The 18,827-nt window shown below is 43.6% G+C and overlaps 1 protein-coding gene across 1 annotated transcript in view; it reads left to right on the forward strand.

The window, feature by feature from the left end:
* MYO1F (myosin IF) overlaps positions 1-18,827 on the forward strand; it is an 860,973-nt gene that overhangs the window by 300,137 nt on the left and 542,009 nt on the right. Inside the window, exons 3-4 of the mRNA XM_069649543.1 lie at positions 579-668; positions 2,654-2,748. Of these exons, the coding sequence (XP_069505644.1) occupies positions 579-668; positions 2,654-2,748 (185 nt within the window). The remainder of the gene's footprint in view (positions 1-578; positions 669-2,653; positions 2,749-18,827) is intronic.

Below are 18,827 nucleotides of genomic sequence, written 5' to 3' on the forward strand. Positions count from 1 at the left end.
GAAGGCGGTGCGGAGGAAGTGGGTGGGTTTGTAAGTGAGTCAGGTGGCACGAGGGTAACGTGAAGATCCAGCTATTGAGGAGGAGCGATTCCTTAAAGAAGTGGGTTTTGAGTTATTTTCTCACGTTCCAGTCCTTGTGCACATTCCCATCTTTTTGCAATTTCCCCAATGCACTATACCTTCCTCACACTTGCACCTTGGCACTTTCCCCAACCATGCCTCTTGACTCTAGCGCTCCTTCTTCCTTCTCGTCTCATCTTCACTCCACTTGTTCTCCTTCCATAGTATCGCTTTTCCCTTCTATGCACCTTCCAATTCCTGGTGCATGTTAAGCCAATGATCTCAGACAATAAGGCAGTCTGAAGTTCCCCTACATGCCTGACAGTGCTCTGTGAGAAGATGATATGGAAACACATGTACTCAAGTGAAAGCTTGTGCAATCATTCTGGTGATGTCTTTCGGGCATGGTGGCTTGTAAGATGTTGGCTTGTGCCTGCTGAGAACCGTGCAGCGTCTTGCCACAGAGGTTCACCAGATCGCGTCCTGCATTGAACTACGTTCCTTGACCAACAGCTCAGACCTACATAGGCTCCGTCCTGATATCAGTGAACCCCTTCAAACAGATGCCATATTTCACAGACCGCGAGATTGAACTGTATCAAGGAGCGGTGAGTAGCCACCTGACATGTTTCTGTCTGCAGCCTTGGGATTGTATGGGGACTGATGTTCAAAAGGGTTAGTTTGCAAGTGCACAGAAGAGTGTGCACCCATTGGGATCCGTTGAACGGCATATTCGGTTTATGAGCTGGAGTTGCCTTTGTTTAGTACTCTTCACTATTCAATGGTATTAACTAGCATTTCAACAAGAACATTTGTATTTTAAATACAATAAACTGATAATTGATTTGATGAGTTACACACCCAGGCTTAAGAACTCCAGGTGCCAGGTAAATTAAAGTTTGTAGAAGCACTTAAAGAATTGAGTATATGCACTTACAGAAGTAACATTTTCTCTGTTTACATAATATGTAGTGGGTCCGAAATATGTTGCTTCAATCTTTATTGCATAGTGATGTATACACTAGTGCAAAATGGGAGCAAAAGGATGTTGCCCACTTGCCTTCTTGCGTTATAGGGTATGGAGCGAAAGTCAACTGCGCCAGGGCCAGTTGGGACTTGGTCATGTCATCTTTCGAACCAAGACAAAACAAATTTGCAAACAATCTGATTTGTTAAAACCATGTTTGTACTGCTTATGAAATGAGGGACAAAGCACACATGGTGATCTACTTATGAATGCAGAGGCTATATCGGTGTGCTTCCTTTCTTATTTATCCAAGCAGCCAACCTTAATTATTCCATTGTTGAAAAATCTTCATTTGAGAAGGGGTGAAGCCAAATATATATGCTCTCCATTTTCTATGGCACAAATTGCGCATCTGGGGCGATACAACCGAACATTCCAAATGCACAATCACATTAGAGCCATTGGAAACACTATTGCCCGGTAGTTGCCCTAGCCCTAATTAAAGTACACACATCATTTGCGCACCTGCTAATGTAAGCGTGCAAATGTAGCATGATACGGCACCTCTTGGATGATGGAATGTTCTCAATTTTTTACACCAGTGCGAAATATATGTAATCTAGTCACTGGTCTGGCGAATTGATAAAAACATTGAATGAAGCTGAAAACAGCTTTTAGACAGATACCGTTTTATTTTTCTGGATCTGCTGGGCCCTCAGTTGTAGGTAGAAGCGTTTGAAAGACTGCTAACTATCAGGCGACAGCGGCATGGGGTTGGCATTGAGTCAAAAATTGACATTAACAAAATGCACGTATAAGACAATATCAAAAGCCCAGGCCTGCACCATGCAATTCTTAAGGTCCTGATATTGTCTGTGGGTCCTGAGCCTCAGCAGAACCTCTTCGAGTAGAAGAAGCGCACCTGGGCCATGAGTTGAGCTTTGCTCCCTTACACATTGGCCAAGGCCGCTTGATTGACCAGAGGGGATTGATAGTTAATCAGAATAAGGCCCCTGCACACCTTTGTTGGAAACAAAATGTTCCATGATGCATTGCTCGAGTGCACATGCACATGCCATACTGTTTTGTAGTGAATGAGTTTGATTGGTGAGGAGCTCTGTTACCAATCCACTGTGTTCCACCCACAGTGGCCATCACTCTCTGCGTAACCACGAGTGTCCCCAACTGAAGAGACTCTAGTTGGTTATATGTGATTTTACCGACCACAATTACTGAGTGGTCCATTCCATCACAGTCAAAACACCGAAAAACACAGCTTTTTGTTTTGTTTTTTTTAATTTGGTGGGTCCCCTCCAAACCCCATGATTTTCCACCCTTTTAACACCACCCCAAACTCAGCCCGACCCATTTGAACCCCTTTCCCCACTACCCTTTATATATGTATTTAATCTTTTCTGTGTTTTTCGGTGTTATTGCCCAGTCTTTTATGTACCTCACTGTAATGTTTGCGATAAAATGACTAGATACCCACTGGTTGAGGATATCTCCGACCATGGAGGCAGTATGAATGCAGCTCACTCCTTAAAAACTCGCTTTTATCTTCCCTGCCATGACTCTCCCCGGCTCTGAAAATGCTTATTATTTTAATCTTTTCTACTTCCCCAGGCTCAATATGAAAACCCACCTCATATATATGCCCTGACCGATAATATGTACCGTAACATGCTGATCGACGGAGAAAACCAATGTGTCATCATCAGGTAAGGGGGGGTGTTTTTGCTAGTGCTCATTTGCATCTGCAGGTGCCCTGAAATTTTCAACTATGATCTCATAGCGGTCGTAGCTAAGACAAATCTGAGGGGTCATCATTTTACCCATAGTGGACACTGCATGGTGGGGACTGGCTCTTTAAACTTTCGTTCAAAAGGTCATCGAAATGAAGTTCAATTGTAATTGTAGACGCTGCCTGCCAAACGACCATGGCAGGCAGCGTGTACAATGGGACCCGATGGAGGCCGCCTGCTTTATGCATGAAGCAGGCGGACCCCATAGGGATCTTCAGCATTGGCGCTGGCATGGAAATGGTGGAAAACTGAGGGGCCATTATTTCCCTCTGCTCTTCCACCCCCACAAGTTATGTTATGTTATGTTATGTTAATTTGCATTTATATAGCGCCTTATGTACCATTGGTATGGTCTCAAGGCGCTGGTAGGTTGAACGCCCTCGGGAACCGAAGTTCAAGTCAGTAGAGAGACTAGAGAGAGTCAAAGGTGCGTGTGAGCACCGAATATGTGTGCAGCTGGTGTGGCATTTGTGTGATAGCTGCTTCTTAGCGGTAGGTGTGGTGGTTGAGAGATCAAGAGTATGTGTTCGTTCTGCCAGGTTTTATCCAGACCGATTCTGGCTGCGTTTGGCCTGAGGAGAACGCCTAGGCTGGAAGGTGCGTAACCAGCAGTGTTTAGAGTGATCGGGAGTATGAGACAGATGATGGTATGAGAACAGCTATACCGAATGGTGTCATAGTATCGCTGTGTTCTAGTTGAGTGGTGGTGTAAGAAGAGAGTAAAAGTGGAGATGTGATATGGTGGTTTACCTTAGGTGTTTGAGATCGGGCCTACTCCAATAGTTTAATGTACTCATCCATTCCATGTACTCCGACTGTTCCGTGCATTACGACCGTATCAAGCACTCAGAACCGTTCCTTTCCATGCTCTTTCAAACGTACCATGCACTCTAGACCATTCCATATAAGTCACGCTTTCCTATGCACTCAAGTCCGTTCCATGCACTCCAATCCGTTCCATGCACACCGGTCTGTTCCATGCGCCCTACATCCACTCCACTCTATTATCCGCTAACCCAACCTACATCTGCACCACAACCTACATCCGCACCAGGGCTTTATCTCTTCCATGCTCTCATCCGCTCCAAGCCCCAATTCGTTTTGTGCACTCATCTGCTCCAAGGCCCAATTCTTTTTGTGCACTCATCCGCTCTACGCACTCGTCCGCTCTACGCACTCGTCTTCTCTGTGCACTCGTCCGCTCTGCGCAGCCATCCGCTCTGTGCATTCATCGAATTCATCCATTCTACGCACTCGCCCGCTCTATGCACTCGCCCACTCTACGCATTCATCCGCTCTACGCACTTGCCCACGCTACGCACATGCCCGCTCTGCGCACAAGCCCGCTCTACGCACTCGCCCGCTCTATGGACTCGCCTGATCTATGCACTCATCCGCTCTACGCATTCATCCGCTCTACGCACTCATCCGCTCTGTGCAGCCATCTGCTCTGCCCATTCATCAAATTCATCCATTCTACGCACTCACCCGTTCTACGCACTCGTCCGCTCTACGCACCCATCCGCTCTACGCACCCATCCACTCTACACACCCATTCGGCCTACGCACCCATCTGCTCTGCTCATTCATCAAATTCATCCGCTCTATGCACTTGTCCAGTCTACGCACTCATCCACTCTATGCACTCATATTCTTTGCGGACCCATCTGCTCTACGCACTCATCCGCTTTACACACTCATCCGCTCTACACACTCATCCGCTCTACACACTCATCCGCTCTACGTGCTCATCTGCTGAATGAACTTATCTGCTCGACGCGCTTCATCCGCTCCACCGTCTTCATCCGCTCCACTCCTTCGTTCATTCATCTTGCATTATTGGTTCTGCTCATGTCACTTGTCGTACGCACTCAATCCGTTCCTTGCTCTCCATCGGTCCCATGCACTAAACCCGTCTCATGTACTCAGACCATCTATTCTGCACTTTCGTTTATACAATGCACTTAAACATTCTGTGCCATCTGTCTGTGTACTCATCGGTCTCGTATATTCATCTTTTCATCCTCTTCATTTTATTCATTTCCTCCATTTTGTTCCTTTTTGTCCATTGCAATCATTACATCCATTTAATTAATTTCAAGCACATTACTGTATTCACACAATTATTATTTTTTTTTCACTTCCCTGCTTTGATCTAGTTTACTCATTTTATTCTGTCTGTCTTTTAGTTTACATTAGAGGTTATTAGTTGTCGATTTCTTGCTTGGATTTTGATGATGAATTGTTATTTGTCTTATTGTTATTTAAGATCTAGTAGTTTGGGTTAGTTGAATTGTTGTTATCCACTTTATTCCTCACGTCCACATTGTTCCTCTTATCCATTACATTTATTTGTCCATTTCCATAATTTCAGCCACTTTACTGCTCTCGTACAACGCATTCTTTTTGTCTACTTCGATGGTTTGATCCTTTTTAATCGTTCTATTTTGTTTGTCGTTTTTTAGCTAACCAATAGAGGTTAATTAGTTTTCGATTGTCGCTTGGATCATGATACTGCATTGCTATTTATGATCTTGTATTTGGTAAAGTCATTGAGATGCTGTTATCCAGTTTGAGTTAGTTTGAGTTCGGGTTCAGTTTTAGGGGAAGAGCCAAGATTTCAGTAATTTGCGGAAAGACATGAGGTCTTCAGTGAGTCGGTGTGGGGTGGGAGTGCGTACCACAGCGTGGGGGCAAAGGTTGAGAAAGATGATCCGCCTAACCTGACTGAGTTTGTTTTAGGTATGATTAGGAGGCCGGCTGAGCTTGATCTTAGAGTATGTGGAGGGTGATAGGGTTTTAGTTTGTCTTGCAGATATTGAGGTCTGGTTTTATGCAGTGCTCGGTGAGAACTGCATAAGGTTTTGAAGGTCACCCTCCGGGCAACTGGAAGCCAGTGCAGAGTTTTGAGGGCTGGGGAGATGTGGTTTCTCGGGCCAAGCGCTAGTAGCAGTTTGGCTGCAGCGTTTTGTGCTCTTTGTAGTTTAGTCAGTTGGTATGTGTGGACTCCGAGGTAGAGGGGGTTAGCGTAGTCCAGCCTTGATATAACAATTGATTGGACGGCGGAGAGTCTGTTGGGACAGGAGAGGTATGGAAAGATGATGCGCCTAAGAGTTTTAAGGTGGTAGTGGCAGGACTTTGAGACGTTGTTGACTTGGCGCGAGAGTGTTAGGTTGGAGTCTAGGGTACATCCAAGGTGTTTTACTGAATTAGAGGGAGTCATTGAGTTGCCCATGTCAGATGGCCAGTGTAGTGGGTGTGGAAGAAGTTCGGAGTTGCCACATATCATGATTTCGGTTTTGGGGGGGTTTAGCAGGAGGTGGTTTGTGGTCATCCAGAGCTCTATGTCGATGAGGCAGGAAGCGAGGTCAGGTTGGCAGTGGGTTTTGAGTTCAGGAGTTTTAGGATTAGTTGAGTGTCATCAGCGTAGTTGTAACACAGGATGTTGTGTGAACAAATGATTAGTGGGAGGGTGGCTATGTAGAGATTGAACGAGAGGGCTGATAAGCAAGCTCCTTGTGGAACTCCTGTGTCGACTGGTCGGGCTTGGGAGGAATAGTTGGAGAGTAGGGTTATTTGGTTCCTGTCTTTGAGGAACAATGCTATCCATTTGAGAGTGGTTCCATGAATTCCTAGGGAGTGGAGGCGGTCAAGGAGGAATGAGTGATTGATTGTGTGGAAGGCGGCGGATAGGTCAAGAAGGATTCAAGCGGTGCAACCCGCGGAGTCTGCCGTGTTTTAAAGGTCATCCCAGATCGAGGTTAGGGTTGTTTCAATTCCGTGTCGGGCTCTGAAACCTGATTGTGCGGGGTCTAGGAGCTTGTTGTCTTCGACAAAGGCATTTAGTTGGGAGTAAGCGGGTCGGTCGATGAGTTTAGCAAGGAACCTGGTGTTTGAGATGGGGCAGTAGTTTTGGGCTCAAGAGGGTGAGGGAGGTTTTTTTTATTAGAGGTTTGACATGAACCATTTTGAATGCGTCGGGAAAAATTCCCAAGGAGAGGGAGTCATTTATGATGGATCTTGCGTGTTCTCCTGCGCAGGTAGATGCGAACATTTCTTTGAGGGTTGTGGCCGGGCAAGGGTCTAGCGGAGAGCCAGATGGTTTGCGGGTAGAGAGAAGTTTGAGAAATTGGTCGGGTGATATTGGACTGAAGGAGTCGAATGTTGGTTGGGTAGTGGTCGCAGGGGGTGGGTTGGCCGGTATGGGGGGTGGGTTTCCTGCTGGGTGTAAGAGAGCTTGTTTGTTGGTTAGGGTGTTTGTTCTTTCGGGAGCTGTGGTGTAAAAGTGGAGCGAGAGTGAGTCGCACAGCGATTGTGAGGGGGTCGGGACAGTGGCGGTGCATGATGGTTTGGTGAATTCGGTGATGATTTTGTGAAGTTCTTTGCTGGGGTTTTTACAGTTTAGGATTCGGGAGTTGTAATGGGATTTTTTTGCTTTCCGAATTTCGGCCTTGTACTGACGAAGGTGCCGGGCCAAGGTGGATCTGCTCCGGGGGGTTTTGTCTTTCCGCCATTTGTGTTCAAGTATTTATAAAGTTGTTTACTGGTCTTCAATTCAGGTGTGAACCATCTAGGGAAAAGGCCACGGCGGGCTGATGGTTTTCAAGAGGGTGTGAGCCACGTTAGTGAGGTGTTGAGCCATGAGTCAAAGGCGTCGGGGGTTAGTTGATTATTGAGTCAGCAGGTAGGTGGAGGAGACTGGAGGAGTGCGTCGGCTAGGTCAGGAAGGATTATTAGTTTTTTCCAGCATTTGCGTAGATTCGGAGGTTCAGGATCAGTTACGGGAGGCGGGTCGGGTGAGCAGATGGCGAAAGAAACAATGAAGTGGTCGGACCAGATGATAGGGGTGGGGGGGTTTAGATGTATCCGGTTGTGGGAGCTGAAGATGGCATCAAGAGTGTGTGCTTTATAGTGATTCGGGCCGTTTATGTGGGGTTGGAGGTTAATCGCGTCTAGGCCGTCAACCAGAGAGTGTGTCATAGGATTGGTGGGCATGTCGAGCCATATGTTGAAATCTTCTAGAAGGGTGAGGTTGGGATGGTTTAGTTGAAGGGTGGCAATAGAGTCGCAGAGGTTGTTTGAGAATTGTCTATCATAGTCAGGGGGTATTTAGATTATTAGGAAGCTGGGTGAGAACGAAGGGGAAAGGGATAGTTTAACGAGGAGTGATTCGCAGGAAGGAATGGAAGGTTGGTTGTCGATGATTGAGGTGTGGAAGTGAGACTTGAATGCAAATGCTATTCCTCCTCCTCTAGAGGGGCGGTTCAGAGGGATGAGGGAGTAGTCGGGGGGAGGAGGCTTCATTGGCGATAGGGGCAAAGTCGTCAGAGAACCAGGTTTCGGTGATGAAGACCAGGTCTGGTTTGTCAGAGGCGAGCAGGTCAAAGATGCTGTGTCTGTTTTTTGCTATGGATCGGGCATTAAATAGGATGCAATTCACTTCGGTAGATGAGGTTGGTGTCGGGGCTGCAGCAATGGGGCATGGGGGGGAAGAGGGTGGAAACTGGAGAGCGTGAGGGGTGGGCTGGATGATGGTCAATAAGAAGAGTGGGCGAGCTGGAAAGTTGGCGGGTTTTGGGTGGGATTGGATGGATGTGTGTGTTAGGGTGATCGGGTTTGGCACGGGGGATTTGAAGGTGGGATGTGGGGTGTTAGGGGTTTCTGTTGTGGTAGGTGAGAAAATGAGAGAGAGGGGTTTCAGGCAGCATGAGGTGTGGGGGGGGGACGGTGGTGATTGGGGGTGTGAGGAGGTGGGTCGAGACAGGGGAGGCGATGAGTGCTGAGAGATTGAAGGGGACAAGGTACATTTCCTCTTTAGCATCTTTGTTGCGATTGGTGTGTGCGAGAGTGTAGGGGGTTCAGAGGGGGAGAGGGATGATGCTTCTGTTCTTGCTAGGGCTAGGCGTTTGGTTTTTAGGAAGGGGAAGGGGTGTGGTCGGGCGGGGATGATGGTGGGGGTTGATGGGATAAGTGGGGGGTGCATGATTGCTGGGCAGGGTGTGCATGGGAGGCTAGTGAGGGAAGGGGGTATGATCATAGTAGGCTGATCGGTGGAGGGGTTCGGGAGAGCAGGGGTCTTAGGGTGGTTGTCTCGCCATCGTGCCCCTCTGGCTTGGTGTTTGGACAGAGGATGGGTAGGGGATGTGGTGGAGGGTGGGATGATTTGGGGAGGGGAGACGGGAGGCAGGGCTGGCCGGAGGGCGGGGGCAGTGCACAGGGGTCGTTTCTGGCAGACCTTGGTGGAGTGGGTGCACTCATGGTTACTCATGGTTACTAACTGTGATATAGATAGGTTGGAAGATATCGTTGACACCATCACACTTTGGCTATAAAACCCGATGATAATTGTTCACTCTTTCTGTGATTAACTGTACCACGTCAGAACCTGCTATTAGGTACAGTTTCAGATGTAAATTACACTATATATTTGGACTTTGTAAGTTCAGCTATATCACCAGGTGAGATTATTCACGGTTCCAGTTGCAACTCCAGCACAGTTACGCTGTTGGGTAGATTTCTTCTTACAAGCTGGGATACAGGTATGCTATTAGGGAGAATTTCGAATGTAACAATGCCAGAGATATGCTTTTGGGTGGACTTTAAGTGCAATTTAGGAGGATTTCTAAATGCAGTTATGATACAGATACGCTATAGGGTAAACTTTCTAAATGCAACTTTCAAATGCAATTATGACACAGGTATGCTATAGGGCAGAGTTTCTGATTGCAATTATGACATAGGTAAGCTATAGAGCAGACTGTGTAAATGCAATTGTGCAGAGAGGATATTAGGCACACTTCTAAATTCACTCAGGAAATGCTATTAAGCACACTTCTAAATTCAAGTTTTGTACAGAGAGGATATTAGGAACACTTTTAAGGTCAACAGGGCATGCTATTGGGCACACTTCAAAATTCAGTATTGCTTAGAGAGGATATTAGGGACCCCTCTAAATTCAACAACGGCACACTATTAGGCACACTTCTAAATTCAACCAGGGCATGCTATTAGGTACATTTTTAAATTCAACTTTGCACAGAGAGGATAATTAGGCACACTTCTAAATTCAACTTTGCACAGGGAGGATATCTAGGCAACCAAATACAATTTTGCACGGAGAGGATATTAGGCACACTTCTAAGTTCAGCTTTGCACGGGGATGATATTTAGGCCCCCAAGTACAATTTTGCAGGATATTAGGCACACTTCTAAATTCACCCAGGAAATGCTATTAGGAACACTTCGAAATTCAACTTATGTATAGAGAGGATATTAGGGACACTTCTAGGGTTAACCAGGGCACACTATTCGGCACACTTCAAAATTCAGATTTGCTTAGAGAGGACATTAGGGGCACTTCTAAATGCAAGCAAGGTACGATATTGCAAGACACTTCTAAATGCAAGCAATGTACGCTATTAGGCACACTTCTAAACTCAACTTTGCACAGAGAAGATATTAGACACTTCAAATTCCACCAGGGCACGCCATTAGGCACACTTCTAAATTCAATTTTGCACAGGATATTAGGCACACGTCTAATTTCCACCAGGGCACGCTATTAGGCACACTTCTAAATTCAATTTTGCACAGGATATTAGGCACACGTCTAATTTCAACCAGGGCACGCTATTAGGCACACTTCTAAATTCAAGTTTTGTACAGAGAGGATATTAGGGACACTTCTTAGGTCAACCAAGGCACGCTATTAGGTACACATCTAAATTCAACCAGGGCACACTATTAGGCACACTTCTAAATTCAACCAGGGCACGCTATTGGGCACACTTCTAAATTCAACCAGGGCACGCTATTGGGCACACTTCTAAATTCAACCAGGGCACGCTATTAGGCACACTTCTAAACTCATCTTTGCACAGAGAGGATATTAGACACTTCAAATTCCACCAGGGCATGCTATTAGGGACACTTCTAAATTCAATTTTGCACAGGATATTAGGCACACGTCTAATTTCAACCAGGGCACGCTATTAGGCACACTTCTAAATTCCACTTTGCACAGAGAGGATATTAGGCACACTTCTAAATTCAACTTTGCACAGAGAGGATATTTAGGCAACTAAATACAATTTTGCACAGAGAGGATATTTGGCACACTTCTAAATTCAAACAGGGCACGCTATTAGGCAGACTTCTAAATTCAAGTTTTGTACAGAGAGGGTATTTAGGCAACTAAATACAATTTTGCACAGAGAGAATATTAGGCACACTTCTAAATTCAAACAGGGCATGCTATTCGGCACACTTCTAAATTCAAGTTTTGTACTGAGAGGATATTAGGGACACTTCTAAATTCAACTTTGCACAGGGGGGATAATTAGGCAACCAATATCAACCAGTACTTCTAAAGTCAACCAGGGCACGCTATTAGGCACACTTCTAAATTCAACCAGGGCACGCTATTAGGCACACTTCTAAATTCAACTTTGCACAGAGAGGATATTAGGCACACTTCTAAATTTAAGTTGTGTACGGAGAGGATATTAGAGACACTTCTAAGGTCAACCAGGGTACGCTATTAGGCACACTTCTAAATTCAAACAGGGCATGCTATTAGGCACACTTCTAAATTCAAGTTTTGTACAGAGAGGGTATTTAGGCAACTAAATACAATTTTGCACAGAGAGGATATTAGGCACACTTCTAAATTCAAACAGGGCATGCTATTCGGAACACTTCTAAATTCAAGTTTTGTACAGAGAGGATATTAGGGACACTTCTAAATTTAACTTTGCACAGGGAGGATAATGAGGCAACCAATATCAACCAGTACTTCTAAGGTCAACCAGGGAACGCTATTAGGCACACTTCTAAATTCAACCAGGGCACGCTATTAGGCACACTTCTAAATTCAACTTTGCACAGAAAGGATATTAGGCACACTTCTAAATTCAACTTTGCACAGGAGGATAATTAGGCAACCAATATCAACCAGTACTTCTAAGGTCAACAAGGGCACGCTATTAGGGAACGCTATTAGGCACACTTCAAAATTCAGATTTGCTTAGAGAGGATGTTAGGGGAACTTCTAAATGCAAGCAAGGTACGCTATTAGGCACATTTCTAAACTCAACTTTGCACAGAGAGGATTAGCACTATTAGGCACACTTCTAAATTCAACCAGGGCACGCTATTAGGCACATTTTTAAATTCAAATTTGCACAGAGAGGATAATTAGGCACACTTCTAAATTCAACTTTGCACAGGGAGGATATCTAGGCAACCAAATACAATTTTGCACAGAGAGGATATTAGGCACACTTGTAAATTCAGCTTTGCACGGGGATGATATTTAGGCCACCGGGTACAATTTTGCAGGATATTAGGCACACTTCTAAATTCACTCAGGAAATGCTATTAGGCACACTTCGAAATTCAACTTTTGTATAGAGAGGATATTAGGGACACTTCTAAGGTTAACAGAGGGCGCACTATTAGGCACACTTCAAAATTCAGATTTTCTTAGGGAGGACATTAGGGACACTTCTAAATGCAAGCAAGGTACGATATTGCAAGACACTTCTAAATGCAAGCAAGATACGCTATTAGGCACACTTCTAAATTCAATTTTGCACAGGATATTAGGCACACGTCTAATTTCCACCAGGGGACGCTATTAGGCACACTTCTAAATTCAATTTTGCACAGGATATTAGGCACACGTCTAATTTCAACCAGGGCACGCTATTAGGCACACTTCTAAATTCAACTTTGCACGGAGAGGATATTAGGCACACTTCTAAATTCAACTTTGCACAGAGAGGCTATTTAGGCAATTAAATACAATTTTGCACAGAGAGAATATTAGGCACACTTCTAAATTCACTCCGGAGATGTTATTAGGCACACTTCTAAATTCAAGTTTTGTACAGAGAGGATATTAGGGACACTTCTAAGGTCAACCAAGGCACGCTATTAGGTGCACATCTAAATTCAACCAGGGCAGGCTATTAGGCACACTTCTAAATTTGACCAGGGCACGTTATTGGGCACACTTCTAAATTCAACCAGGCCACGCTATTAGGCACACTTCTCAACTCATCTTTGCACAGAGAGGATATTAGACACTTCAAATTCCACCAGGGCATGCTATTAGGCACACTTCTAAAATAAATTTTGCACAGGATATTAGGCACACGTCTAATTTCAACCAGGGCACGCTATTAGGCACACTTCTAAATTCCACTTTGCACAGAGAGGATATTAGGCACACTTCTAAATTCAACTTTGCACAGAGAGGATATTTAGGCAACTAAATACAATTTTGCACAGAGAGGATATTAGGCACACTTCTAAATTCAAACAGGGAATGCTATTAGGCACACTTCTAAATTCAACTTTGCACAGAGAGGATATTAGGCACACTTCTAAATTCAACTTTGCACAGGGAGGATAATTAGGCAACCAATATCAACCAGTACTTCTAAGGGCAACCAGGGCACGCTATTAGGGCACGCTATTAGGCACACTTCTAAATTCAATTGTGCACAGGATATTAGGCATACGTCTAATTTCAACCAGGGCACGCTATTAGGCACACTTCTAAACTCAACTTTGCACAGAGAGGATATTAGCCACACTTCGAAATTAACTCTGCACGGAGAGGATATAAGGCACACTTCTAAATTCAATTTTGCACAGGATATTAAGTATACGTCTAATTTCAACCAGGGCACGCTATTAGGCACACTTCTAAATTCAACTTTGCATGGAGGGGATATTAGGCACACTTCTAAATTCAACTTTGCACAAAGAGGATATTTAGGCAACTAAATACAATTTTGCACAGAGAGGATATTAGGCACACTTCTAAATTCAAGTTTTGTACAGAGAGGATATTAGGGACACTTCTAAGGTCAACCAGGGTACGCTATTAGGCACACTTCTAAATTCAAACAGGGCACGCTATTAGGCACACTTCTAAATTCAAGTTTTGTACAGAGAGGGTATTTAGGCAACTAAATACAATTTTGCACAGAGAGGATATTAGGCACACTTCTAAATTCAAACAGGGCATGCTATTCGGCAAACTTCTAAATTCAAGTTTTGTACAGAGAGAATATTAGGGACACTTCTAAATTCAACTTTGCACAGGGAGGATAATGAGGCAACCAATATCAACCAGTACTTCTAAGGTCAACCAGGGAACGCTATTAGGCACACTTCTAAATTCAACCAGGGCACGCTATTAGGCACACTTCTAAATTCAACTTTGCACAGAGAGGATATTAGGCACACTTCTAAATTCAACTTTGCACAGGGAGGATAATTAGGCAACCAATATCAACCAGTACTTCTAAGGTCAACAAGGGCACGCTATTAGGGAACGCTATTAGGCACACTTCAAAATTCAGATTTGCTTAGAGAGGATGTTAGGGACACTTCTAGATGCAAGCAAGGTACGCTATTAGGCACATTTCTAAACTCAACTTTGCACAGAGAGGATTAGCACTATTAGGCACACTTCTAAATTCAACCAGGGCACACTATTAGGCACATTTTTAAATTCAACTTTGCACAGAGAGGATAATTAGGCACACTTCTAAATTCACCTTTGCACAGGGAGGATATCTCGGCAACCAAATACAATTTTGCACAGAGAGGATATTAGGCACACTTCTAAATTCAGCTTTGCACGGGGATGATATTTAGGCCACCGGGTACAATTTTGCAGGATATTAGGCACACTTCTAAATTCACTCAGGAAATGCTATTAGGCACACTTCGAAATTCAACTTTTGTATAGAGAGGATATTAGGGACACTTCTAAGGTTAACCAGGGCACACTATTAGGCATACTTCAAAATTCAGATTTGCTTATGGAGGACATTAGGGACACTTCTAAATGCAAGCAAGGTACGATATTGCAAGACACTTGTAAATGCAAACAAGGTACGCTATTAGGCACACTTCTAAATTCAATTTTGCACAGGATATTAGGCACACGTCTAATTTCCACCAGGGCACGCTATTAGGCACACTTCTAAATTCAACTTTTCATGCAGAGGATATTAGGCACACTTCTAAATTCAACTTTGCACAGAGAGGCTATTTAGGCAATTAAATACAGTTTTGCACTAAGATAATATTAGGCACACTTCTAAATTCACTCCGGAGATGTTATTAGGCACACTTCTAAATTCAAGTTTTGTACAGAGAGGATATTAGGGACACTTCTAAGGTCAACCAAGGCACGCTATTAGGTACACATCTAAATTCAACCAGCGCACGCTATTAGGCACACTTCTAAATTCGACCAGGGCACGCTATTGGGCACACTTCTAAATTCAACCAGGGCACGCTATTAGGCACACTTCTAAACTCATCTTTGCACAGAGAGGATATTAGACACTTCAAATTCCACCAGGGCATATTATTAGGCACACTTCTAAATTCAATTTTGCACAGGATATTAGGCACACGTCTAATTTCAACCAGGGCACGCTATTAGGCACACTTCTAAATTCCACTTTGCACAGAGAGGATATTAGGCACACTTCTAAATTCAACTTTGTACAGAGAGGGTATTTAGGCAACTAAATACAATTTTGCACAGAGAGGATATTAGGCACACTTCTAAATTCAAACAGGGCATGCTATTCGGCACACTTCTAAATTCAAGTTTTGTACTGAGAGGATATTAGGGACACTTCTAAATTCAACTTTGCACAGGGAGGATAATTAGGCAACCAATATCAACCAGTACTTCTAAGGTCAACCAGGGCACGCTATTAGGCACACTTCTAAATTCAACCAGGGCATGCTATTAGGCACACTTCTAAATTCAACTTTGCACAGAGAGGATATTAGGCACACTTCTAAATTCAACTTTGCACAGGGAGGATAATTAGGCAACCAATATCAACCAGTACTTCTAAGGGCAACCAGGGCACGCGATTAGGGCACGCTATTAGGGACACTTCAAAATTCAGATTTGCTTAGAGAGGATGTTAGGGACACTTCTAAATGCAAGCAAGGTACGCTATTAGGCACATTTCTAAACTCAACTTTGCACAGAGAGGATTAGCACTATTAGGCACACTTCTAAATTCAACCAGGGCACGCTATTAGGCACACTTCAAAATTCAACTTTGCACAGAGAGGATATTAGACACATTTCTAAATTCAACCAGGGCACACTATTAGGCACACTTCTAAATTCAACCAGGGCACACTATTAGGCACACTTCTAAATTCAACTTTGCACAGAGAGGATATTAGGCACACTTCTAAATGCAAGCAATGTACACTATTAGGCACACTTCTAAACTCAGTTTTGCACAGAGAGGATATTAGACACTTCAAATTCCACCAGGGCACGCTATTAGGCACACTTCTAAATTCAATTGTGCACAGGATATTAGGCATACGTGTAATTTCAACCAGGGCACGCTATTAGGCACACTTCTAAATTCAACTTTGCACGGAGAGGATATTAGTCACACTTCGAAATTCAAGTTTTGTACAGAGAGGATATTATGGACACTTCTAAGGTCAACCAGGGTACGCTATTAGGCACACTTCTAAATTCAAACAGGGCACGCTATTAGGCACACTTCTAAATTCAAGTTTTGTACAAAGAGGGTATTTAGGCAACTAAATACAATTTTGCACAGAGAGGATATTAGGCACACTTCTAAATTCAAACAGGGCATGCTATTCGGCACACTTCTAAATTCAAGTTTTGTACAGAGGGTATTAGGGACACTTCTAAATTCAATTTTGCACAGGATATTAGGCACACGTCTACTTTCAACCAGGGCACGCTATTAGGCACACTTCTAAATTCCACTTTGCACAGAGAGGATATTAGGCACACTTCTAAATTCAACTTTGTACAGAGAGGGTATTTAGGCAACTAAATACAATTTTGCACAGAGAGGATATTAGGCACACTTCTAAATTCAAACAGGGCATGCTATTCGGCACACTTCTAAATTCAAGTTTTGTACTGAGAGGATATTAGGGACACTTCTAAATTCAACTTTGCACAGGGAGGATAATTAGGCAACCAATATCAACCAGTACTTCTAAGGTCAACCAGGGCACGCTATTAGGCACACTTCTAAATTCAACCAGGGCATGCTATTAGGCACACTTCTAAATTCAACTTTGCACAGAGAGGATATTAGGCACACTTCTAAATTCAACTTTGCACAGGGAGGATAATTAGGCAACCAATATCAACCAGTACTTCTAAGGGCAACCAGGGCATGCTATTAGGGCACGCTATTAGGGACACTTCAAAATTCAGATTTGCTTAGAGAGGATGTTAGGGACACTTCTAAATGCAAGCAAGGTACGCTATTAGGGACATTTCTAAACTCAACTTTGCACAGAGAGGATTAGCACTATTAGGCACACTTCTAAATTCAACCAGGGCACGCTATTAGGCACACTTCAAAATTCAACTTTGCACAGAGAGGATATTAGACACATTTCTAAATTCAACCAGGGCACACTATTAGGCACACTTCTAAATTCAACTTTGCACAGAGAGGATATTAGGCACACTTCTAAATGCAAGCAATGTACACTATTAGGCACACTTCTAAACTCAGTTTTGCACAGAGAGGATATTAGACACTTCAAATTCCACCAGGGCACGCTATTAGGCACACTTCTAAATTCAATTGTGCACAGGATATTAGGCATACGTGTAATTTCAACCAGGGCACGCTATTAGGCACACTTCTAAATTCAACTTTGCACGGAGAGGATATTAGTCACACTTCGAAATTCAAGTTTTGTACAGAGAGGATATTATGGACACTTCTAAGGTCAACCAGGGTACGCTATTAGGCACACTTCTAAATTTAAACAGGGCACGCTATTAGGCACACTTCTAAATTAAAGTTTTGTACAAAGAGGGTATTTAGGCAACTAAATACAATTTTGCACAGAGAGGATATTAGGCACACTTCTAAATTCAAACAGGGCATGCTATTCGGCACACTTCTAAATTCAAGTTTTGTACAGAGAGGATATTAGGGACACTTCTAAATTCAACTTTGCACAGGGAGGATAATGAGGCAACCAATATCAACCAGTACTTCTAAGGTCAACCAGGGAACGCTATTAGGCACACTTCTAAATTCAACCAGGGCACGCTATTTGGCACACTTCTAAATACAACTTTACACAGAGAGGACATTAGGCACACTTCTAAATTCAACTTTGCACAGGGAGGATAATTAGGCAACCCATATCAACCAGTACTTCTAAGGTCAACAAGGGCACGCTATTAGGGCACGCTATTAGGCACACTTCAAAATTCAGATTTGCTTAGAGAGGATATTAGGGGCACTTCTAAATGCAAGCAATGTACGCTATTAGGCACATTTCTAAACTCAACTTTGCACAGAGAGGATTAGCACTATTAGGCACACTTCTAAATTCAACCAGGGCATGCTATTAGGCACACTTCAAAATTCAACTTTGCACAGAGAGGATATTAGACACATTTCTAAATTCAACCAGGGCACGCTATTAGGCACACTTCTAAATTCAACCAGGGCACACTATTAGGCACACTTCTAAATTCAACTTTGCACAGAGAGGATATGAGGCACACTTCTAAATGCAAGCAATGTACGCTATTAGGCACACTTCTAAACTCAACTTTGCACAGAGAGGATATTCGACACTTCAAATTCCACCAGGATACGCTATTAGGCACACTTCTAAATTCAATTGTGCACAGGATATTAGGCATACGTCTAATTTCAACCAGGGCACGCTATTAGGCACACTTCTAAAATCAACCAGAGCACGCTATTAGGCACACTTCTAGACTCAACTTTGCGCAGAAACTTGGTATTAGGGTGCTTTTAACTATAACACAGATATGCTATTCGGCACTCTTTCTAAATGTGCTGTTAGGCGGGCTTTCTAAATGCAGTGCCACCACAGTAAGAAGATTTCTACAATATTTTAGCTTCAAGGGTTAAGTGGTAGGGTAGTAAGGCGTGAAG

This window comes from Ambystoma mexicanum, chromosome 1p (assembly GCF_040938575.1).
Source record: "Ambystoma mexicanum isolate Mex_15411 chromosome 1p, UKY_AmexF1_1, whole genome shotgun sequence".
In the NCBI taxonomy this organism is placed as follows: domain Eukaryota; kingdom Metazoa; phylum Chordata; class Amphibia; order Caudata; family Ambystomatidae; genus Ambystoma; species Ambystoma mexicanum.